The following is a 25,630-nucleotide window of genomic DNA, read 5'->3' as shown; positions in this document are numbered from 1 at the left end:
CAAGTTCGCTTGCGGGGTGCTGCCCACGGGCTCTCTGCGGTGGCAGCAACCGGGAAGATCTGCGCCGCCTCTTCCGGGAGCCTCCGTGCACCAGGGTTCCAGATGGCCTCCGTGTTTTCCTCTGAATCAGTAATGTGCAGAGAGCAGTCTCTTCTGGTTTCGCAGGCATGTCTGCCTCTCTGAAGGTTTAGCTCTCCCTCCCACGGGATTTGGGTGCAGAGAACTGTTTATCCGGTCTGTTTCCTTCAGGTTCCGGCGGTGTCTCAGGCAGGGCTCCTGCCGCTCCTGGGCCCTCTCCCACGGGAGCCTAGAGGCCTTATACAGTTTCCTCTTGGGCCAGGGATGTGGGCAGGGGTGGGCAGTGTTGGTGGTCTCTTCCGCTCTGCAGCCTCAGGAGTGCCCACCTGACCAGGCGGTGAGGTCTCTCTCCCACGGGTTTTGGGAGCAGAGAGCTGCTGCGGGCCGGCCTATATTTTTGTAAGTAAAATTTAACTTCCTGATAAACGTATTTAAAATGATTCCCTTCATGTCGGAGCAATTGCTAATTGGCTGTTGCTTCCTAGGTTACTCTCTTATAACTATTTTTTTAATCAATTTCCCATTAATTTGAAAACTAGTGGGTTGGGAGAGCTATGATATTAAAGGGCATGGAGAATGTCTCTTTCAATTACTCAATGCAACTGTGTTGGATATCTATTATTTTTCTGTGTAAGAATAGCTAATATATGTTCCAATGCTGTCGATTGTTAATATCAGGGAAGAAGTGCTTCCCTGATATTAAACTGGTAGAGTTTATGTCCTAATGAGAGGAGACAGAAGGGAAAATAAGATGGTATCAGGTGGTAATGAGTCCAAGGGCATAAATGGGGCAGGGTTGGAGAGAGGGGAGGGGAGAATCCCTTCTGGATTAGATCATCAGGAAAGTGATGGGCTTGGGCCATTTTAAGAAATCATGGAAGGAGGAAGAATGTCTCCTCTTCACCCTTGAATCTAGGAAGATAACGTGATAAAAAAATAGTAGTTAATGAAGTCGACATGTAGCTTATCCCAAGGCAGAGAGCTGGGATTGATGACCCTAAGGATTTTCTTTTGATTATATTTTGTTTCTGTTTTTAGTAATTTGATTTTATGATTCATCCATGTAATTATCCTCTAGCCAAAGAGAGGATACTGGTTCCTATCCAGCCATCCACAAATGAGATCAGGCAACTGTTCTTCACCGTGCAGTGGGATTTGGGATAGCTAATGCTTTTGACAAATACCCTGTACTTTAATTAAAGTTTAGCATTTCCTGCACAAAAGAAATAACTGATGATATATTATTATTAACTTGCCTACTTCGATAAATAAAGCCACCCAGTGAAAAATTTGAAAGACTGAGTTGAAACCGTGAATTATAGCCACCATTTCCTTTTGTTCCTCTACTGATGTTTGACATCTACTCCTCCTTTCTATTTGAGCCTCGATCTCAGATGAGGGTGTGGGGCACAGCTTATATAGGCTCAGATTACACACGGGTCTCCATGTACTTATTTTTACCTATTTTATTTTCTGTAGCTCCATCCTAAATATTCCTTGACTTTGAAGGGAAGATTAGACCAAGGTTATGCACTTTTACAATGAGAAGGATTGGGATAAGAGAGATGTGTGGAGACATCTTATGCTTCCAAAGACAGGAGGTATAATATGGGAGGGAAAAAACTCATTTCTTACAATTATTTAAATTTCAGCTTAAGACAAGAAAATTTTCCTCTTCCAGATCCAAATGCATTGGTAAGCAAATCATAGAGAGTGAACCTGTGGATGCGTTTATAAAGAAACCCAGACATCTTCTGAAACAGGCTGTTTAAGATGTGGTCTTCTTGGTTCCTTTCAGGATCCATGTGACATTTGCAATGAAAATGGGGGAGAAAAAAAAACAGCAAATAAAACTGATATATTATTTGAAAGGAAAATACTCATCCCAAATGAATCTGGTAGTCATATCATAGTCATCATTATAGAAGTGAACTAAACACACAGCCCCACACACAGAAAGAGGGAAGAGAGAAAGAAACACACACACACACACACACACACACACACACACACACACACACATACAGAGGGAGGGGAAGAGGAAAGGAGAAGAAGGGAGAGGAAGGGAGAGGGTGAGGGAGAGAAAGAGAGAGAATATGCCAGCTTCACTTAAGAATGTTCTAAAGCAGGCAATTTACTAACGGCATTAAATATTGACCTTGTATACATGTCTTTTTAATGTTCTATGTGATGAATCGAGAAATGCACACAGGGCATGTCTGCAGCTACTAAAGAACTATGGTGATCTCAAGGGAAAATACATGTGTGGTTGGACTGCAAGCTGAGCAAGCAACTTTCCTCCTAGAACTCTATTTTTCTTGAAAACAAGAGTAGCAGACAACCTGTAGTCATTTAGAGTTAAGTGTTTGGCAGACATTTTCTCAAAAGAAAAAAAAAAGGCAAGCTAGCTCTTAAAAGGAAAACTGATGGTATTTATTAACAAAAGTAAAATTTCAGTTATCATATGAAAATTCAAATCCTAGAAATGTTCTATTTATCATTATGAGCTTATCAGTTTCCTGGTATTTAAAAGAGTTTCTGATGCAGTTGGTGGCGTTTTCATAACCATGCAATGGAGAACCAGGTTGCTAAAGAGCTGCATATCTCAGTGAACCAATGCATCCAGTGTGTCTTGTTACTCAATCACGAAGGTCTAAAGATCTGTTTAAATTAAAACTTTGGACTTCAAGCAACTTTTAAGAGATAGCCATGCCTTTAGTTTAGTGTGGTCCCAAGCTCGAGTCCACAATTATGGATGACACACTGAGTGGTGACCAAATCTGAGAATGAAACTGTTCTTTCCAGAAGCTATGAAAGATTTACAGAGCTACAAAGCAATACGCTCTCCTTGTCAAATTTGTTTTGTTTCAATACTTATAGTTATTGCCATAAAGTGCATTGATTTTGTTATATGTAATGGGCTTATTACTGTTAACTTCAAATGCAATATTGGATAGATAACTTTAATCTTCTCAATTTTAATTTCTGATGTGCTACCAATCGATAGGAGCTAAATAAACAAGTATGGGGAATGTAATTATCTCCGAGGATTTGAAGGGATAGGAGCCCCACATGTTAAAGCACTGTTCTTTCTAGATCAGCCTTCCAGGTTTTAGCAGTGAGCAGCAACAGAAGCAAGGACAGAAGATGTAACTCACCAGCTATATGACAGCTCTGATTGGTCAGTTCTCTGCAAATCGCTGCAAATGCCCAACACGTTCTCTTTCAGCCTCTGTGAGGCAGGGTGACTGCCTTGGGAAGATTTTGAGCTACCACTGTCCAGTCAGAATGTTGGGTGGAGAAACTCTGGTGAAGGACAGCTTCTCAGACTGGAAAAAATTAGTCAGAGGAGGAGCCTTGTCCACTGGGTTCTCCACCCTGTGAGAAGGGCACTGGGGGAGAGAAGACTTCAGGCAGAGGAGGCCTTATTTCAGACTTCACACTCCCGGTTCTGAAATACAGTGGGCTTCTCCTCACCCCTTGGCTTTTCCTGCAGGGAGTTTGCCCGATGGAAAGTGAACAACTTGGCCTTAGAAAGGAAAGACTTCTTCAGTTTGCCCCTGCCTCTCGCCCCAGAGTTTGTCCGCAACATCCGCCTCCTTGGAAGGAGACCCAACCTGCAGCAGGTCACTGAAAACCTCATCAAAAAGTACGGCACTCATTTCTTACTTTCTGCCACTCTTGGAGGTAAGCAGCATCCTCGGCCTCAGCCAATTTATTGTTCCATTGTTGAAAATAGCTTTTATGATCTGTTGAGTATTGTTCTATCTCCTGCATCTTTTTCCTTCTTAGCCTGAGAAGTACTTTTCCTATTTTCTATTGCCTGAGAAGTATTTTCCTGATGGTGCACCAGAGATCAGTGTATTCTCTCTGTACCTAAATCCACCCTAGAACATTTCTATTCTCTTGCAACTGTCGTCCAGGGGTAAGGGTGGGGTTGAGGGGTAAGGAAGCTGGGGATGGGGTGTGGGTACAGGAAACACACACACACACACACACACACACACACACACACACACACACACACACACACACACACACACACACACACACACACACACACACACACACAGGGTTTCTACTAAGCATATACCAGCAGGGGGCGCTCCTACTTTTTATTTTGACTAGCCATCTAACCCCAGGGACTTCACTTCTTAATTCTTATTGTGGCCATAAACGTCAGCTCTGTAGGCACAGAAATAGATGGATGTTCATTGAGTCGCTGATCCCTCCTTCCTCACTGTGAGGATTGGTAACCAGCCAAACCACAATTTCAGCAACTTGGTACATCTCCCTCCAATAGAATGGAGGTGGGGCCTGGGCTGTTCAAAATGGAGCATGGACTCTGGACTGGATCACAAGGCAGGATCACAGCTCACAAGAGTTCTCCAAGCTATAGGAAGAAAGAAAGAAGGGTTTATCATAACATTTAGTTAAGTGTGCAGTAGACAGAACACAGCTTCCCTGGGGGTGAGGCCAGCTGCTGGCATGTGGCAGGTGGTGAGCATTTGATGGAGAAGGAGCAGGGATATAGGCTCAAAGCTTTCACCCTTTCCCTGGAAGCAGTAATAGCCATGTGGCTTCTTATAAACAACTTGAGAGGGGAGAATTGTGTCTCCCCCTTGGAGGCAGATTGCCTGCCATGGAGATCAATAGAGGATGTTAAATGGAGACACCGCTGAGGGGTAGGCTTTGGGAGGCTTTAAGAGCTAAGAGAGGAGGGCCTCCCGGGTAGGGAGGCCGGTGACCCTGTACACAGTCTGAGAAGAGAGCTCTCAGAGTGGAAAGGATGGGGAGAGGCTCACAGCAGGGGCAATGCTGTCTCTTACCTCTGTCTGCCCTACCCAAGGGCTATAGGTTCATAATGGCAAGGGATTCTGGGGCTGACAACTTCACTAATGAGTTCCTGTTTTTGTTATAGGAGAAGAGTCCCTGACCATTTTTGTGGACAAGAGGAAACTTAGCAGAAAGTCAGAAACACCAGGAGGTGTTCCTGTAGTGGGGGGCACTGGGAACAGCTCTGCTGTGTCTCTGGAAACCCTGCACCAGCTGGCAGCCTCCTACTTCATTGACAGAGAGAGCACACTGCGAAGACTTCACCATATCCAAATAGCCACAGGGGCCATAAAGGTAACAGCCTGGCAGCACCCGGCAGGGAAGCCAGAGGCTTAGCTGGCTCCAGGTCAGCCAGGCCTGATGAGCAAAAGAGAAACAGGAGCTTTTTGGAGGCCAGTCCTTAGCAATAGTTGGCTCACCCATCCTCTGAAGAAAGGTCTAACAGACCGATTTGCTGTTGTCAAAGATGGATGCCACTGTATTCTATTGGAGGTTGAACACCGCGTCAACCACATCAACCCCCACTGTAAGAGGGTTGATTTCAGAGGGTCATTTAAAAGCATGGCCTACATTTTCTAGGATGGGAAGAGGGGGCATTCAGTATCAGTTAGATTGGTCAGAAAGGCCACTTCAAGGTTCTTGCCCTGTGAGACTAAAACCTGAAAGACAAGAAGCCTGGTTGTATAGAACTAAGGAAGACTGTTTTGGTTAAAAAAATAAACAGACAAAAAAAAAATATTCTAAGTGCTAAGGCCCTAGGTCAGCAAGCAAGATTAATGCCAGTTGAAACACAGAGAGGAGTCCTGTGAGAGCAGAGAGGTAAACAGGAAGACATTATACAAAATGGGGTTCTGAAGATGGCTGGACTGGATGGCATGGCCACAAAAAGGAATTTTTAACACCAAGCAAGGTACAAGTTTTAGCAGGAGCATGGCAGAATCTCATGATTTCATGCATGTCTTTAAGGGATCCATAGTTATTGTGACTTTGATAGCTATACTTTCTACCCCCCCATCCCCATCCCCACCCTGACCCTCCACTTTAACCTGTAGAACATTTCTACTAAGGGTCCTATGGTTAGTGGATGACTGAAAACACTTTTGGGAATGCTTGGGTTTTAAAATTCTAAGTATAACATGAAGGCGGTTGGTAGACATCACAGTTATGATCTGCTTTTGTATCGTCTGAAAGAGCAAGGTGATTTTATTCACTCACCAGTTAATCCAGTAAGTATTCTGGGAGTATTTAACACCTATCAGATACTATTGTAGATACCTAGAACACAACATGAAAAATCCCTACACTCATAAAGACTGTATTCAAATAGTGGACCTGCAAGTAAATCCAGAGAGTTGGGGACTTGGATACTGACATACTGCAAAGGATCAGGTTTAGTGACATGAAGGGGACAGATGGCAGAGTGGAAAGGATCTAAGATAAGAATCAACGTGAGGAATTGCTTGTGAACAGGCACTGTTTTCACTGTAGAGGAAATCAGAAGAATGGGTCTTTATCGGAGAGTGGTGGAATCCACACAGTGTTTTGTATTTTCATGATAAGAGATATTCTAGCTTACCCGTACTTTAGTAGAACAGTTTGGTAGAAAGTGATGCAGTTATGAGTCAGGAGAGAGAGAAGTTAATCTCAAAGGTATGGTCCTTAAGTGACCGTGTTGACATTTTTATGAGAACGAAGAGGTGAACTTTACAGAGAAGCACTCTATTCTTTGTGTCAAGGGCAATGTAGAATGTATAAGGATACCTATTGAAGGATGGTAGTGTGTGGTGGTGGGAAGATGTGTTTTTCTTCTCTTCTTTGTTCTGGTTCCTCAGCTAAACAAGAAGCAAAGGCCTTGACTAAAAGGGATAAGAAAGTGTTGTGGAAAAATGTGTGTCATGGTCTCTTCAGAGCTTGGATGGAAGAGAGTCATCAGAGTGGACACACATAGTGGGTTTCAGAGCAGCTTTAGGGACCCATGTGATATTCATGACCATACATGCAGCATAAGATAAGCCACTGTAGTTGGGTGAGTTTTATCAGCTCTATTCTCTCCCTGTCCCACATACCAGCAGGCATGCACTAGATGGAAAATTGGGTTTATCCAAGATGTTGTGGTGATTCCCAACCATAAAATGATTTTCATTGCTACTTCATAACTGTAATTTTGCTATAGGTATGGATTGAAATGTAAATATTTGGTATGCAGGACGTCTGATCCTCAATCCCTGTAAAGAGTCATTTAAGCCTCAGCTTGGAAACTGATGTGTTTAGAGACTAGAGGAAGTATGGTGCGATGATTTTTACTGCAGTCATAGAGGAAATGCCAATAAAGTCTAGGACATAGCTTGTGTGTAGTGACTAAGGTGAAACTACAGCTATGAGGGGGTAAGGTAAGGCGGCCGAGTATCAAGGAGAGGCAAAGGTTAAAGGATCATATGGAAGGATGCGGAAGTCAGTACAGGCTGTGTACCAGTAGATTCATTACTGTAAATCCTTGTTGAGTCAAGAAATGTAACAAGAAAACAAATATCAAAGGGGCATGATGGAATACATGGCTTCTAGGAACCAGAGATAGGTAGACAATAATGAAGGGCTACAAGGGGAGACCTGCTTCATTTCCCTTCTCAGGAGTATGAGATGTGGGAAAGAGAACAGCCACCCTTAGATCAAAACAGGTCAAGCAGATGCTTAAGAAGACATTGGGATTATAGAGATATTGTTGAGAACTAGTCACGACATTGAGGGAGCATGGTGGAAATTAGCTGAAGAGAAGGTAGCAGGTTACAGGGATATAATGTCTGGAGGGAGCATATGGACGAAGAGGATGGCTTTTCATTAACAGAATGAAAAGTTTCATTTATGAAGTTGGTATCTAATATAACTCACAATGATGAAAAGGGACTCTCAGGAGCCTGGAAAGAGTTTTACCAAGATATTAGAACTTTGTAGGCTGTTACCTCATCCTTTAGTCTCTTATGAGCTGTGTCACAATTGGAGAAGAAGCATGAAATTTACTAGAAAACGCAAGGCAGATATTTTACCAACAACTCAAAGACCTCATTATCTTCTAGTAGCCCATGGCCCTCATACCCTACCCTAGGTTCATTGATCCATTACTATCATTACTCTCTGCCCTTGAATTCCTTTCAGTTCCCCTGGTCCAAGTGCTTCTCAACTCATACCTGGTTTTCTTTCCTAATGCTTCCCTATCCTCCTCTCTCAGCTCCTCACTGTACATTGTTGCTATAGGCATGAGCACCCACTGTTATATCCCCTGATTCCGTGGCTCTGCACTACACAGAGCAAACCCATGTACCTGAGCGACAGGCTAGTGTACTGCAACAGAAAGAAAGCAGGCTCACTGCAAGAGTTCGAGTCCCACTGCTGTATGGGGGTTGGGATTTGAACAGTCACTAAACTTCTTTGGACTTATTTCCCTCTCTCTGAAAGTATTGTTATTAGTAGAGTTTCAACCTTGAAGAAATTCTGTGATATTTATTATAAATAAATAAATGTACAGATTGCCCAGAGCATAACACAATTGGAGCTTGAAAGGTTTGATTGTTCTTAACAAAACAAAGTCACTGACGATCTACCCCTGCTGCCTTTCTAGTTTCACCTCGAAGCAGTCCTCTTTCTGCTCGTCCACCTTTTACCCTCCACCCACACCTCTAACCCAGGCATTCCCAAAGACAAGATGCTTTTAAGACACCTCTCGCTTCCTGGCACGTGCTTTCCATTCTAGTCCCAAGGCCCTACTGATGACCCAAGTGGCTCTTCTTTCCCCTCTCTGCTCAGAAAAGTGGCTCTTGTGAAATTTTTCCTGACTCCTAACACAGTTAAGTGCTCCTTCCCAATGTTCCCAGCACATTCTGCCACTAAGCTTGTCATTTGAACTATAGTTGCTCGCTAACATGATTATTTAAACACAAGACTGAGAGAAACAGTCCCACTCAGCTTTCCCTCCCTAGAAGAGTACGGAGCTTGTCACTTTGTGAGCATCGAGTAGACAAGCCATTGTCAAGTGATGGATTGAAGGAAAGAAGGAAGGAAGGAAGGAAGGAAAGGAAAAAGGAAGGAAGGAAGGAAGGAAGGAAGGAAGGAAGGAAGGAAGGAAGGAAAAAAAAAAGGAAAGATGGAAAAAGGGAGGGAGGGAAGGAAGTAAGACGGTCTTTCTGTCTCTGAACTTACCATTTTGCACATGTGTCAGATAAATCTGCTTAACATGAGCATGAACACCTATGCATACATTTAGTTGAGAGAAACAGCCATCTATTCAAGGCAATATGTGTATAAAAATGGCCTGTTAAGACTTCTGTAAAGTCAAGTACTAAATCTAGTGCAGACATCCATGGCTTGGGCAAGGTTGGTCACACTGAGCATACACCCTTGGACTCTTGTTTGGAAATATGTTTCTTCTTTTAAAAAAAAAAATCAGGTTGGGGATTTAGCTCAGTGGTAGAGCGCTTGCCTACCAAGCACAAGGCCCTGAGTTCGGTCCCCAGCTCCGAAAAAAAAAAAAAAAAAAAAGAAGAAAAAAAAAATCCTCGCCTGCCTTATTTTCCAGCTCCTTTTGTTGGATCTTTATGTTCTCTGTTTATCAGACTTTTCTGAAGCCCATGGCTTTGACTTACAGACAGCTTCCCTCGGACGCAGAGCTGACAACAGCCCCCACTGAAGGTTATCTTTCTGTTTCATCTGCTTTCAGTGTAGGGACCACATCCTTATTCATGGTCCAATACTAATTATTCTATATTAGCTGAATTTAGTAGTTAGTGACAGTCAGCTCCTTTTACAGTATTTGTTTTCACACAGCTTTCAGTTCTCTCCAGAAGAAAAATAACTGGTCTAAGTTGACTCTCAGCTCATATACCCAGCAGACATATCCCTTAGGTTGATGATGGAGGAATGGAAGGTAAGCATTCACAGTCACATTCCTTATAATAATTGGGGATGATGGTTCCAGAACTGCAGCCACCGCCTGTTTTCTCAAAGGAGGGACCACTATCCCTGGAAGTCTTTTTTTTTTTTTTTTTTTTTTTGGAACTCTCCCAAGGACATATTGAATGTGAAATGGAATATCCAGTCGCTACTGCCCTGACTGACCTAAGGTTTTCTCTGGCAGTACAATGGGTTCTCCCCATAGGATACAACTTGGAAAACCATGCATAAAAGGGGACGATTTCATATTTTCTCCACCCTTCCCAGTCTTTAGTGAGGTGTACAGATTTCAAGGACATTCTGCTAGGCCAAGGGTCTAAGGGTTCTGTTGGTATCCCGCCTCACAGCTCTGCTTATCTGTTGGGTATGATCTGCAGTATGGCCGTCAACAGTTTCAGCCTCTTCTTTCTAAATGATTAACACCTATAAACCCAAGTAGGATGATCCAATAGTCAAGATGCACCCTGCAGCACATCTTGTCACTACCAATCCCTTATGCAGTAGCACCTGCCACAGCACTGCCTCCTTCAACTGAGCATGCCTTAGCAGTAGTCTTGCTGGGCTCCATCCCATTCATTACTCTTATCATTGGGTGGGGATGAGGGCTCTGCTCACCTGCTCTGCCTGCAAAAGGAAAAGTCCTCTAGCACATCTACCTGGGTCATTTCTCTAAGCAAATGTGTGGTTGCTTTTCACTCTTCCTCACTAGCTTCCTTGCATTAATGTAGAGAAACAGGTGTCCTGCCCCCTCTGGTCTGTCCCTCTGGAACTGAGTAAACAGTACTGTGTGTTATAAGGCTTGCCCTGATTGGCACGCACTTCCGAGATAGGATTTGTCTCATTACATTCCGTCTGTTCGCAGGCCTGTTTCCCATCTCCCCACACTCGCAATGGCAGTAGGCCTTAAAGCAGTAGGGACTCTACTGTGAGCGCACAGCACCGAGTCCCTTTACAACATCTGGCATGTGGCAAGATGTTCAACAAAATGCTTGAGAGGTGAAATTGGACTTCACAGTTTACAGGGAAACAACACAAGTGCAGCGAGAATACTTGGGTTTCAACCCTCTCCGATGCTTACTGTTTCTATGACCTTGAGGAGTCATTGAACTCCATTTGTCTCTTCCATAACCTAAGTTGCCAAGCATTCAATTCACCCCTACACAGGACTTTCAGCTAATATGGCCACTCCTGTTTTTAAAATATTGAACTATCCCCTTCAATCTTTCGCCCTAATCCCAGCCACTCTCTCCTCTGGCTCCTTCAGATCACTTTTTTGTGGCAACCAAAGGGCAAGTACCTCAGGAAGTCTCTGGAACCCTTCTGGATAATCAGGCTGGCATCTTGACCCTTCAGTTACTGCCCTCACATTCTACATGATGATAAAGATGACGATTGCCATCCCTGCCCAGCTCTGCTCCAGGGATGGGTGACACGAGATGACGCAACCCAAAGGAGGTTTTAAATGTAGAAAATGTAGAAGGTTGTGTGCATATGTTTCTATCTGTAACTTCCTAGAAGGGATCAGCACCGAGGGGTGGGGGGAGCCCCTTTCATAATTGTAATTCACCTTTTTGGTAGAAGGACAGAGAAGGACTTGGCGAAGAAGGGTTGAAGAGCCCATGAGCTAACTGAACAGAACCAGTCAGAAGCCAGCTGGACCCTAGACAAAAGGGAGAGTTTCTCATAGGCCATCCTTTAAAAAAAAAAAATACAAAAAAAAGACCTTGGAAAAGCTACAGCACCCTGCAATTCACTTTAAAGCCCTTTTAAGCACACACACCATTCCTGTGCTCTTTGTGCCTCAGCCCTGTTGCTCACCATTAGAAGCCCATTTTCCTCTGCTGTTAGCATCGCATCTCCCCCTCCCCCAGCCCCAGGTAGGGCAGTAGCAATCTGGAAGTGAGAAAGGGGAGGAGTGTAGGCTCACTGGAATGAGGCTTTGCACAGTCTGGTATTATGGAAAATTGGATGCGCTAATGAACCCGAGAAGCATCAGGGCTTTCGGAAGGCAGGATGGTCTCTGTCAACAGACCAATTAGCACACAATTATTTTCCCCTTCTGAAAGCTTATCTGAGGCACTTTTTGAAATGTGTGCGCCTGAGTGAACTGCACTTTCCGTTACCTCTATGGGCCCTTTTAATAATCTCCCGGAGCTGCCTGCCCCTTTTCTGAGAAAGCTGCAGGATTCTCTAGACTTGCCCTTTACAGACAGGGCCTTTCATCACCCTGGTTGGGAGCAGGGCTATCTCAGCCTGTACTATTTACACAAGTCAGTGCCTGACACAAGACCCTTTCCAGGCCCCTTTCTTCTTCCTTTCTCATTGCCTATCCAGGGAGGAGAGAGATGGTCTCAGAACAAAATAGAAATAAAAAAGAACTATAACTGTGGGATCTAGTGAAGTCTGATCAAGCCTTTCTCATCAAGATCTGGCTTGCCACCAGCCCCTCTATCGGGGCATGGGTGTAACTCCAGGGTATTTCCTCTCCACTCTCATCCTCGCTTCACCATTAACAAAGGGACACTCCTCTTCTTCTCAGTGGCTGATTGTCTTCCTGTGGAACTGGCATTCAGACTAGCAGAGGAAAAGAAAAATCAAGGGATCACAACCAGCCTCAGTATGCTGAAAAAAGATGGAGGGAAGTAGATGGTCGCATGATTCATAAGAAAAGGCTTGGGCATCAGAGTGAGAACCGGAGAGCTTCTGTTGAGGCTACTCTCTGGCCTGCCTTTCCCTGCATAAAGCTAGTGATTTCCCTCCCTCTCTGAAGTTGGGTCACCAACTCAGGAGTGGGTAAATGGAAATCTAGAGTTACATTTTGCAATATTTTCATGGCCAGCTTACCTTGAGGTAGGACCAAGCTAGTTTCTCAATATTACAGCAAGCCAACTTACCCATGCCAGTCACACAGGTTTCCCTACATTGTGCTAGTTCTTGGCCATGGCTCTTCTAATGGGGGATTTTACAAAAAGAGGAGAGTTGGCCTTGAAGTAAGTCTGGTTCTATCTTCCAAGTCTAGTCTGGTCACTAGCCAGCCATTCGCTTAGTAGGAACTATTTGGTACATAGTGTCCACACGTGAAGAGAGGCCAGCCCAAGAAGACCCATCAGAACACTGGGATCCAAGTAACATTTCCTCTGGTCTGCAGGTGCCACACGGGAGAGAACTGTCACATTCATCTGTGAGTTACTACTGACCAAACGAAGCAATGCAAGAATATGTTGAATGAATCCTAGCCCCTTAGGATACAATATGTAAAATATAGAGTTGGTCATTTAAGTTACCTAGGTCTTATTTTCTTAATCTCTGATAGAAGGAAAGAAATGAGGATATGATATGTTTAGGAAGAAGGCTTATTGTAGATGTGAGGGAAAGAACAGCTAGAGGAATATGCAAGAATCCTCATTGAACCAGGCCAGGGAGAAAAGAACTAGGGAAAAAGAGAAAGGGTGTGGGAGAACTGAGGACGGAGAGGCCTCAAGCAAGCCAGGAGAAAAAGAAGCCGAGAGAACCATGAGAGTTCATAGCCAAAATTGCCAAATTATAGAAGAAGGAGAAGCTTTGGGAAGTGACACATGGAAGCCCAGCTGCTGGGAGGAAGAGGTTTAGGGTGGGGGCAGGGTGAGAAGTGCCTGGAGGAACCCCAGGTACTGAGTGAGACTTATGGGACCTAACAGATAGCAATACTAATGCCCAGTCATCACCACTTGCTTTGTCCAGTGTTAGCCTTCGAAGGCGGGCAGATCATTAGCACAGTAGGTAGACTGGTCTGTATAGAATATCATTTAGAATGTGATGACATTTTAAGGTGGATTAAGTTCATTTTAGCTTCTACAACCCTTTGCCTTGTTTTCTCAGGAATTGAAATGACACAGATCTACAATCTGAAATCTCCAATGTTAATATTATTTATTTACTTATTTAGGGCTTATTCCTATGAATCATACACTTAAGAGGCTGAGGCAGGAGGATTGTTATGAAGACTATCTGGGCTATCATAAGTTCCAGGCCAGACTACCTCATGATCAATCAGTCAATCAATCAATCAATCAATCAACTCTGAAAGATATTCTGTCTTTCAGATACCACCAGGCCAGCCACTCAGCTCTCTGTACTGTGGTTGAGGAAAATGGTAGGGTTGAGATCTGGTTCTGAAAGTGAAAAGCCTGAGTGGCTGACTGAAGCTGAGGGACCTGTTCTGACTCCTTTCCCAGTGTTTGTGGTATCATTCCATCTTCCACTTGACAACTTTATTCTCCATGAATTTTCTACCTAGGCAAACAGGATTCCTCTGTGATGTCCTCTGCATTTTGGGTTCCATAGGGAGACAGGCCTATGCACTTTGGACTCAGTGCTGTGGATCCTGATGTCTGTCTTTTTAAATTTTTCTCCTTATGACATATCTATCATAACTCCTCTACTGTCTACTTCCTGCATACACACACACAGACACACACACACACACACACACACACACACACACACTTTTATTTAATTGATTGATTTGGTTTTTTGAGTCCTCTGTGTACCCCTAGCTGTCCTGGAACTTTCTTTGTAGACCAGGCTGGCCTCAAGCTCAGAGATCCATCTGCGTGCCTTAGTTCCTGAATGCTGGGATTAAAGGCATGCTCTGCCACTACCACTACCACTGACTTCCTTCCTACTTATCCTACAACTAGTTTCAGTGGTTCTTTCTGCTGTATTTGTTTTCCCTCAGCCTAGGGGCACACTTCTTATGACTCATCCTTTGGCCACAACTCTGACTGTCAGTCATTTGTAATCTACCTGCCTTCCTGAATGACTCATTACATAGCTTATATATCATTTTGCCTATCTTCCTGAAAAGACTAAAACACATTACTCATACATTCTCAGGTTCACTGCTTACTTAGGATATTCTAGACACTCCACTAGCTGCTATTGACATCAGGGAAAGCAAAAATAAATACGAACTTATGTCTGTGGAGTCTACAGTGTAGGAACCAGGCATGAATCAAATACTCTCAGGAAAGGGTGGAAAACGGTAGCTCATGTGTCTGCTGCAAAGCACGGGTGCTGGAGACACAAGAGGAGGTCAGCAGTACCAGGTAGACCCTCGGAAGCACTGGAGAAAGGCACCCCATGCATGTTTGATGAATTGTGTGGAATTGAACAGGGGCTGCTCAATAAATACTCCTTGATTGGTTGATTGATTGTTGGCAAAGACTTTGGAGCTCCCGAGAAGAAAGGGCCGCCGGTCCCCATCACTCTTATTACATAATTATTTCAGTGAATTTAAAGCTCCCCATTTTTCATCTTATACTTTAAACATCAAGGAAAACTGATGGGCCAACTTTATAATATTTTAAAATATGGTGTTTGGAATATTACGTGGCTGTAAGAGTTTATGTATATTTAATACACTTATTAAAATATGCAGTAAGCCCATGGCTGATTTTCTCTAAGGACATCTTGGTACTGAGGTGGAACTTAAATGTTTAATACTAATAATAATACTCATAACTCGTATTTCTCTAGTGCTTTCCATCTACAGGATCTCTAAAACCTGTGAGCACTACATCAAGTGGATGTAACCAGTTCGCTCACAGGCTACTAGGGTCTATGTCTGTCCCTTCACCTTCCTCTAGATGAGGAACAGGGTAAACATCAACTTGAAGGTTTTACTCCATATCCGACTTCCTGGTTATACACTTCATTTGCTTCCCTCTGAAAGGCTCTTGACACATGCAACTGTGCTATCAACCACAGAGAATAGATGTTCACTAACTCAGGATGAGGAGACAAAGTCACTTTCAATCCCTAGGGTATACAAATGTAGTTTCTTTGGTTAGGGTCAGGACACTGAGTATCCAAGTAGATGGCTAGAAGCAAAGGGCAGAGAGAAATCTTCCTTTCATTTTTTTGAGTCCATATCTTCTTGTCCTTTCTTCTCTAGGTCACAGAGACCAGGACCGGTCCACTGGGCTGCAGCAACTATGACAATCTGGACTCTGTCAGCTCTGTCCTGGTTCAGAGTCCAGAGAACAAAGTGCAGTTATTGGGTAAGCAAATGCAGGGTGGTTTCACATGGCTCAGGCCTGGTAGAAAATTCAGATCCTTGAAGAGAAAGGAAAGATCTTGTTTTTTGATTTGAATACATTTTCAGGGGTCAGGGTCTGGGATGGGTGGGGCCAGGCTCTTGCCCTCTTATTTATAGTACTGAAATAAGGACTCACATGGATTTACTAAATGAGCAAAGTAACTTTATTCAAAGCAAATCGGTATGCAAATCAGAAATAAACTTTCAGCATTGACAGCAGGCTACAGGAGACAAGGGCCCAGATTACTGCCTGGGCCTTCCTTTGATGGGGTCCAAGGGGAGCAGGAACTGGTTATTAGGGGCAAGGATGACTCTCTACTTTGATACACATATTAAATTCCATAACCATATTTTGTACTTTTAATGTTCCATCACATAATGTCTGTGCTTTTAACCAAATGCAAACCCAACTATGCATAGAGTGATATATAACAGAAAAGTTCACTTGGGGGCAGAGTTTTGTCTTATTGCACATGTGCTCAAAAGCAGTCTAGGCCACATTGTTCCCACAAGTTTATACCTGGATGCAAGCGTAGTACAACTGAATAGAACATAACTTTGATGGGCTGTAAAGAGAAAGAAAAACATACTCCATATTGTTCAGAACAGAGGTTGTGTGCAGCCTCTTGAAGGTGGAGGTTCGAGGTTGCTAACTGTTGCTAGGTGCATTGTTTGGGGTAGGGTGTGTGTGTGTGTGTGTGTGTGTGTGTGTGTGTGTGTGTGCGCGCGCACGCGTCTCAGTTAAGTCCTTCTTAAGCCAAGAATCATCATAAATCCTAGGACCTGCATGTAGCAATTTTCCATCAGTTTTGGGGAGGAAAGCATATAAGGATTTGCCCTATACTAGTGACTGGTTGATCCAGCCACTTGTATCTACATCCTTCCAGTGTGTTCCTTTTCAAAACCTGTATCATTATCCTGTAGGGATCAGACACAAGACCTTCTAAGTCTGGAACTAGTTTGGTGATTACTTTTGTTACCAAAGTCACGCTCAGGAACTAATGGCCTTCAACCTGTTATTGTGAGCTCACTAACTCTATCTTGAAAAAGAGATCTACAGACGCTGGGACTACTCATCGATCTGTAATCACAACAAGAAAGTGCCCCTTGCTTTCCATTTCCCTGTCTGTGGTCTTCAGTGAGAACTTTAAAGCCAGGAGTGGGGTTTGGAAGAAATGAGCAGGAACATTTGGACTGGAGACTGAATAGACAGAGCAGAGAAAGAAAAAGAAAAGGCCACTGTTGTTAACTCAAAGTTTGAGGAACAAGTGGAAATACCCAATTCTAGCTCTGTTCTTCAAATGTTTTAGAGAAGAGCTATGCAAACTGATTCAGTAGGAGAAGTCCATTTTTTCACAAGGACTAACTGAATTGGCCTGTGTTTAAGATATTACTATCCCAGCATTACAAAATCAATAGCCCTCAACCCAGGATCTACAATTACAAATTTCAAGCAGTCTGAACCAGATGCCACCAGTATTATTTTAGGAATCAACAAACATACAATAAAAGGAGTAAAAGACATACTCAGAGATCCCAAGACAACTAACATCTCCCTTCTCCTATGTCCCTATAAGAGCTGGAAGTGTATCTGGAAATTAGCAGTGAGCAAGGTTCAAAATGCCTGGTGGTTCATTTCGAATAGTTTGTGCTGTTTAATTTTATAGCCCATCATTCATGCAGACATTGCTCAGGGCACTCACTTTATAGCAATGGGAAATGTTCTGGTGAGGGGGAGGGAGGCCATGGGGACATGGAGGGAGTCTACTTGAAGAGGGTGAGTGTTGAAAGCAAGCATGTGGATAGGGTGTGCATGTTGAAGGGGCACTGTCAAGTGCCATGGTGGGCACGGAATCCAGAAAGGGAAATTTTATAGCAGTTCTGAGTAGGAGGCAGACCTCATGTGAGAACAGAAAACCTCCACGGCTGCTGACAACTTTAAGTTATAGTGTGAGGTCTGCTGGGGCTGGGACACACACTGTGAGCTCTTGATTCCCTGCCAAGGACAAAGTCAAGGGTGTAAAAATAAAGAGGCAGCCTACATGTGAGGAAAGGGGCTCCTTATATTTATGGGTCCCTCTACTCAGCATTCCCCTGGTACAAGGTCTAACAATAACCCTACGGGAAGAGTCTTCTGAAGATGTAACCTGCACTCCATCCGTCCATAAGCCATATCTACCTTTCCTTCATTCTTCATAAGCATTCAACAGCTACCTTACCTATGGCTTGAAGCCATCCTGGGGTACATTCTACTTGTAAACTGATATCCTTCTCAGACAGATGAGAAAAACTGGAGCTTGGGATAGTTAAGTGCATTGTATCCAAATCTAGAAGGGGCCAGTTTGAAGAGGAAGTCATCCCTCATCCCAATCTATGCAGACCTGATGGCCTGATGAATCTTGAGGCACAAGGCCACTGTCCTACATTCTTAAGAGTTAAATCATACTGCGATAGACAACCATTCCCAAATTTGCTGTATCATCTGTGATACAGGCAGTGATGGACAACAGTGCTGGCACCTGCGCTGGTCACTGTTGTCAGTTGACTTTTATTTCCTCATTGACAACAAGGACAAACCTCAAGACGAAGTTGGACATGGTGACAAACACCGGTAATCCCAGAACCTAGTGGAAGAGAGAGAGGGGCAGATCAGTTTCAATTTATCATCAGCCACGTAAGAAATGTGAGCGCCGCTTGTTTTGAAGAACAAAAAGAAAACAGCAGCAGCAACACCCTTTCTGGTGGGGAAGACCCTGAGAGCTACTCTCAGTTATGTATAGAAAGTACTTGACTTACTAGCTCTGGATGCCTGTAGTGCCTATCCCCTCTCACAACCAGAACAGCATTTTCAATTATCCAGGCTGGACTGGGTGGCCCAGAAAGGTTAGCATTTAGTAATGTCTGAGCATGCCTACTGCCAAGTTTAAAGGAACTCTGAACAGGATAGCTGGTGGAGGCAGAGCAAGCTCAGCGAGCCTCAAATTCGACCCCATAAGGGCTTTAAACTTATTTCATCTGAACCATCTTCCTTTTTCTCTCCAAGAAACTCTGATCTGTAGCCAGGAAGCCAGTTTTAACGATAAGGCACACTCTCACTTTGACCAATGGGAAGAGTTAGGCTAAGCCTCGGGCTTTGATGCTCCTCATCTGCATATTTAGATCTTCCCCCATCTGTCACAGGGGCTAGGAATGCCCTCTCTCCCAACCAGCTCAGCAAGATCAGACCCTGGGGTGACCATTCTCCGGTCTACTCAGCGAAACCCCTGTTCGGATTCAGCCTTGGGTATGAGAAGACAGAGCGCTCCCCCACCCCCCAGCCCCCACTGCCGCTGGTTCTGCTCAGTGATTCCTCATTTTTCCCTTGCCCAGGCCTGCAGGTGCTGCTCCCTGAACACCTGCGTGAGCGGTTTGTGGCTGCAGCACTCAGCTACATCACATGCAGCTCTGAGGGTGAGCTTGTCTGCAGGGAGAATGACTGCTGGTGCAAGTGCAGCCCCACGTTCCCAGAATGCAACTGTCCTGATGCTGACATTCAAGCTATGGAAGACAGCTTGCTGCAGATCCAAGACTCCTGGGCCACTCACAACAGGCAGTTTGAAGAGTCAGGTAAGCAGGCTTCTAGCTCAGAATTTTTCCCTAACAAAGAGTAGAGGCTGTGAGGTACAGGGCCAGAAAGCGAGGAATCTAACCTGAATCCCAACATGCTATTTTTGGTGAACTTCTAAGGAAAGAAAGATTATTACAGTCACCAAGAGTCTTCAGTGGTGTGTTTTTCTTTATGGAATTAATCACAGTATCTGACTTAGAAGTGTGTGTTAACAATTTAATAAACTAAGATAAATATCATTGAAAGTGAAAGTTTTGTCTGTTCTGCTGGCTACTGATTTCATGGTGTCTAGTGCAATGCTTGCACATGAGAAATATTTTCTGACTCTATGAAGTATATATAGAACGGTTCTAGTTGGCACCCAGTGGAAACCAACTGTTGCTTGTTGCTGCAGTAACTAATAATCTAGGTCCAGCTTAAGGCCTTGACTCTGAAAGGTTAGATTTGCTTCTTGTCCTATTACTGACCAACTTTCCCACTTGGGTTTAACCATATAGTTCTTCAGAGCTATAATATCCTTGTCCTTAAAACGGAGTGACAGCAGGAAGCCAGTGCCAGAAGTTATTAAAAAAGTCAAGTTCCAGTCCCTGGCCCATCATTTGGGCTAGCAGTAAGTTGCAGGCTACGTTTTTCAACCGTTCAGCTCTCACAACTGTGAGGGACTATGGGTAAATAGATGAGAACATCATAGACCTCTGCCAGGTGGTCAGGTGGTAGCAGGTCCCAAGGCAAAGCAGAGAAGAGACCCCTGAGCATGAGTTCAGAAAGCGTACTGCGCTGAGGAAACTCAGAACTCATACTCGGAGCTCGGAGGCAGAAATCAAGTCGCTTCTATCCTAACTGCAGGGAAGAATGACTATGTGATCTTGAGCCTGAGAGAGCCAGGGTATCTTAGAGAATCAGAGTCGGTTGTGGTGGGAGAGGCTAGGCTCAGGGACTAAAGGTTTCTAAGATGTCTTAGCTGGGTGCAGTACCTCTCTATGACAATAGTTGCCTGTCATTGAGCCTGTGTACCTTTTTCACCAGAGAGACTTGGCCTAAGAGAGACCGAGAGGGAGTGAATGGGGAAGGGAGAGAAGGAGGGAAGAACCAGGAGAAGTAGGGGCAGGCATTATAGTCAGGACATATTACATAAGGAAAGAAAAAGATAGTTGCATGGGTAGCTGGAGAAATAAAAGAAAAAGAGACACACCCCAAGGCTATTACTAAACGTAGGATTTCTAGCCATTTCAAGGGTGACAAGAGACCTGCTTTGAAAATCAAAGACTTACCAGAATAATAACCTCTGAAACTGGGGCTGGAGACATGGCTCAGTACTTAAGAGTATGAAAGGCTTTTCCTCATGACCCAAGGCTGGTTGCTTGCAGCCACATTGGGTTGTTTACAGCCCAATTAATTATTGCTTTAGGAGACCTGACTCCTCCTTATGGTTGGTCTCTGTGGGTATCACTACAGATGTCGCACAGACACAGAACGTATGAATAAAATTTTTAATTGAATAAATTAATAAAATAGAATCCTGGAGCTGTATTTTACGATATACTCATTCATTTCAATAAAGCCATATGCAATCGAAAAACCTAGAACAGTGGGTGTGAATGAGGCCCCTTACTTATGCTGTGGCTTTGAGGGGCTCCTGGGACTGAGGAACCAACAATCTGTGCCCCCAGGACTACATAACTTTGCCCTGCTCAGATCGTCTATTTTTGTCCACAGAAGAATTCCAGACCCTGCTGAAGAGGCTCCCCAGCGACCGATTCCTGAACTCCACAGCCATCTCCCAGTACTGGACCATGGACGCCAACCTCCAGCACCGTTATCAGCAGCTGGGAGCCAGCTTGAAAGTCCTGTTAAAGAAGATGCACCGGATCGTCCGCCGCCTCTTCAATCTCTGCAAGCGCTGCCATCGGCAGCCTCGCTTCCGCCTGCCCAAGGAGAGGTGAGCACGCAGGCTTCTTCCGTGCCTGAGCCCAGCAACTCCTGGCCATAGCTGCTGGGGCCAAGGAAGATGCTGTGGTCAACACGGAAGAACGAAGGGCGATGACACATTCATTCTGGTCCTGCAGACTTGGCTTTCCCATTTGTTACTTTCAACCCTGTGAAGTTAAGAGAGCCTTGTGCTTGTATATAAAGCTGACTTGTATATAAACTGTAGTAGATTCAAATCCCAGTCTAGTAACCCCAATTCTCATTTATTTCTTTCCAAGTCTTCCGGTGAGGAAAAGGATTGAGTTCAAGCTCACATATCAATTGCAAGTGATGAAAATAAACAGGTTATTTTGTTTCAAACAAGTGACTCACACTTGCCTGAGTCATGGGAGGAAAGACAGCTGAGACTCAGACTTTCCCAATGGGCGGGGAGTGTACTATGATAGGATCCATTTATTTGTTTACCCATTCATATGTGCGTTCATTAAAAATGTATTACACCGCTAGTCCATGCCCTGCTATTTAGCTATAGAGGACATCATTGACAAGGAAAGATTTAGCAAACATGTAAATGCATAAAAAACAAAAAAAAAAAAAAAAAAAAAACTGACTCTGTCAGCCACTGAAATTAATGGGGGCAGATACAAGGACATAAATTAAAGGGGAAAAAAGTAGCAAAAGCATTAAAAAGGCTAGTTCTGAAGAGGCAAAGGCTGGAGAGAAAAGTCTCCTAAGAGAAGGGAATCTTGGACAGTTTGTGCAAGAACAAGTAGAAGTGTCTAGAATATGCAGGGGAGCACGTACTCTGGAGAGAGTATATTCCTCTCACACACCATTCTAACTATGACACAAGGAAAGCAGAAGAGGGAGATAAGACAGGTCAGCAAGAGTGGTTGAGAGAGTTAATATTTTTTTCAGGAACTAACTTCTATATGCCCATCATGCCCAAGACACAAGCTTGATCTCTGAGAATGTTAGTAGACAGCACAGAGCCCCTGTCCTCACTGTACTTCCAGCTGTAAATAAGTGCACAATAAACCAGTAGTGATTTTATATACAGACAGTTGTCATTGATTAAACAAGACCATAGTCGTAAGACTACGGTTTGAAGAGCCATGCTATAGGGAAGCCTAAGAAACTAGATTTGATGCATGATGTTGGAAAGCTTCTGCTTTTGAAAGGGTGGGGAGGGGCAAGGAGGATGAAAATTTAACCTGAAGGAAATTAGCCTGGCTGTTTGCAGGACAAGTCTAACGCCAAGTATTTCTGGCTGGTCCACCATGCAGGGCTCCAGGCTTAACTCAGTTGGTCCAAAGTAAAGCAACAGGGTTTCTATCGCTCAGAGAACTTGTGGCTTTGAGCTTCTCCTTGATTCCCTCCCTCAGCTGCCACCTGTTTGTCGGTATCCTGACACTCTTAGGGAGGACAGTGCTGTGTACTCTTAGGGATGACAGTGGTGAATATTCTTGGGGTTGACAGTGGTGAGCACTCTTGGGAATGACAGTGGTGAGCACTCTTGGGAGGGGTGAACACTTTTGGGGATGACAGTGGTGAGCACTCTTGGGGATGACAGTGGTGAACACTCTTGGGGAGGACAGTGGTGAACACTCTTGGGGATGATAGTGCTATGCACTCTTGGGAGTGGTGAGCACTTTTGGGAAGGACAGTGGTGAGCACTCTCGGGGATGACAGTGGTGAACACTTTGGGGATGACAGTGGTGAACACTTTGGGGAGGACAGTGGTGAACACTCTTGGGGATGATAGTGCTATGCACTCTTGGGAGGGGTGAGCACTTTAGAGGAGGACAGTAGTGAGCACTCTTGGGGAGGACAGTGGTGTGGTATATATCTTCCTTTGATTTTGCTTCTTTATTTTATCTTTTCAAGATCCTTGTCTTTCTGGTGGAACCGAATCCAGTCCCTTCTCTACTGTGGAGAAAGCACCTTCCCTGGGACATTCCTGGAACAGAGCCACAGCTGCACCTGTCCCTATGACCAATCTTCCTGCCAGGGCCCCATTCCATGTGCCTTGGGGGAAGGGCCTGCATGTGCCCACTGTGCTTCAGATAATACCACGCGCTGTGGGAGTTGTAACCCTGGTTATGTGCTAGCCCAGGGACTGTGCCGGCCAGAGGTAGCCGAGTCCCTGGAGAACTTTCTTGGGCTGGAGACAGACCTGCAGGACCTTGAGCTGAAGTACCTGCTGCAGAAGCGAGATAGCCGCATTGAGGTGCACTCCATCTTTATCAGCAATGACATGCGTCTGGGCAGCTGGTTTGACCCTTCCTGGAGGAAGCGGATGCTCCTCACTCTGAAGAGTAACAAGTACAAGCCAGGCCTGGTGCATGTGATGTTAGCCTTGTCCTTGCAGATCTGCCTCACTAAGAACAGCACCCTGGAGCCCGTCATGGCCATCTATGTGAACCCCTTCGGGGGCAGCCACTCTGAGAGCTGGTTCATGCCTGTAAATGAGGGCAGCTTTCCAGACTGGGAAAGGACTAACGTAGATGCAGCTGCCCAGTGCCAAAACTGGACTATCACTTTGGGGAACAGGTGGAAGACTTTTTTTGAGACAGTCCATGTTTACCTACGGAGCCGAATCAAGTCCCTGGATGACAGCTCCAACGAGACAATCTACTATGAGCCCCTGGAGATGACTGATCCCTCCAAGAATTTGGGCTACATGAAAATCAACACTTTGCAGGTCTTTGGCTACAGCCTGCCCTTTGACCCGGATGCTATCCGAGACTTAATTCTCCAGCTGGACTACCCGTACACTCAAGGTTCCCAGGACTCTGCACTCTTACAACTCATTGAGCTTAGAGACCGGGTGAACCAACTCTCTCCCCCTGGCAAAGTCCGGCTTGATCTTTTCTCCTGCTTGCTCCGGCATAGGCTCAAGCTGGCCAACAACGAGGTGGGCAGGATCCAGTCCTCCCTGAGAGCTTTCAATTCCAAGCTGCCAAATCCTGTGGAGTATGAGACAGGCAAACTCTGTAGCTAATGGGGGAACTACCCCAGTGCTGGTCAGAGAGTTGGTCCACACATTCAGGGTGCAAAGATAATCCAAGCCCTCACCTCAGTGCCAACAGAGTGCTTCTAAGAGACTTTTAGCACCTGGGAGATAGGAGCTCAAGGCTTGGACTGAAGCAGGCGAAAAACAATGAAACAGCCACTGCACACATGCACAAGTGCATATAACACCCTACCACACACACTCACAGGGAGGCCACAGCCCAGCCACCTCGAATCTGTAAAGTTGGTGCTCTCTAAAATGAATGCAGTTGAAGAAGAACCAAGGAAGAGATAAAAGAGCTGGCTCAACCAGGAAAGAAATGACTGAAAAAAAAAATACGTTTCAAAGTGATTCTTGTCATCCAGGATAGCAAGAGGGGACAGAAGTGGGAGGGGCAGGAGACCTCCCCTCTGTGGAGTCACTTTTGTATTCTTTTTAACCAGATTTCTTAAAATGTCATTGTTCTGTGACTCCCTGCACTGCTCCTTACTCTTTGTACAGTGCCTCCCTGCACCCTGGAGGCCTTGGGGCTACCGCTCTTGGTGTCCTTGGAAAGTGTATGCAGTGCTAAAGCAGAGGAGCTCACGCTAAGGGCAGGCCACGGCCTCTTTACTCCCTCCCCCACTTCTTCCTCCTGCCAGCTCCCTCACCTTCTTGGCCTCCCCAGTTTCAGAGTTTTGACTTGTTCCAAGAGCCCCTCACAGTTCATCCAGAGTCCTCTTCCCGCAGCACCCGTCTGTTCAAGGAAGCAGTTTTGTCAAGTTAGAGAGACAACATATATGGAAATGTTCTTTTTAAAAAAAAAAACAACAAAACAAAAAATATTTATTTTGTGATTGTTTTCTTGTCAACCTGCTCCAGTCACATGAACCTCTGAGTAAAGTTTTACTTGGTTTAACACATTTTGAAGACCGTTTTTAGTGGGAAGATGAAAGAGAAAAGACAAACATAGTACCTTGGCTTGTCTAAATGTTTATTATTATTCTTGTTGTCTGGTGAGAAGGGTCCACAGATAATGTACATTGCCATGTAGGAGGCTGTTTGATTAGTGTATGTGATAACTTAATTTGTGCCTGTGTTAACTCAGATATAAAGAGTGGGTATGCATGTACGTGTATGTGTGTGTGTGTGTGTGTGTGTGTGT

General features: G+C 44.6%; 1 protein-coding gene across 2 annotated transcripts in view; it reads left to right on the top strand.

The window, feature by feature from the left end:
- The window catches only part of Brinp2 (BMP/retinoic acid inducible neural specific 2), a 106,076-nt gene extending 80,688 nt beyond the window's left edge, over nt 1–25,388 (top strand). For both annotated transcript variants that reach the window (XM_032915713.1, XM_032915714.1), the window contains exons 3-8: nt 3,575–3,765; nt 5,000–5,208; nt 15,791–15,896; nt 19,304–19,540; nt 21,258–21,480; nt 23,358–25,388. In XM_032915713.1, the coding sequence (XP_032771604.1) occupies nt 3,575–3,765; nt 5,000–5,208; nt 15,791–15,896; nt 19,304–19,540; nt 21,258–21,480; nt 23,358–24,474 (2,083 nt within the window). In that variant the 3' untranslated portion in view covers nt 24,475–25,388. The remainder of the gene's footprint in view (nt 1–3,574; nt 3,766–4,999; nt 5,209–15,790; nt 15,897–19,303; nt 19,541–21,257; nt 21,481–23,357) is intronic.
- The last annotated feature ends 242 nt before the right edge of the window (nt 25,389–25,630 follow it).

The sequence above is a fragment of the Rattus rattus genome, chromosome 10, assembly GCF_011064425.1.
Source record: "Rattus rattus isolate New Zealand chromosome 10, Rrattus_CSIRO_v1, whole genome shotgun sequence".
Taxonomy (NCBI): domain Eukaryota; kingdom Metazoa; phylum Chordata; class Mammalia; order Rodentia; family Muridae; genus Rattus; species Rattus rattus.
The sequence above is the reverse complement of the archived record's forward strand: the minus strand, read 5'-3'. Positions and strand labels throughout refer to the sequence as shown.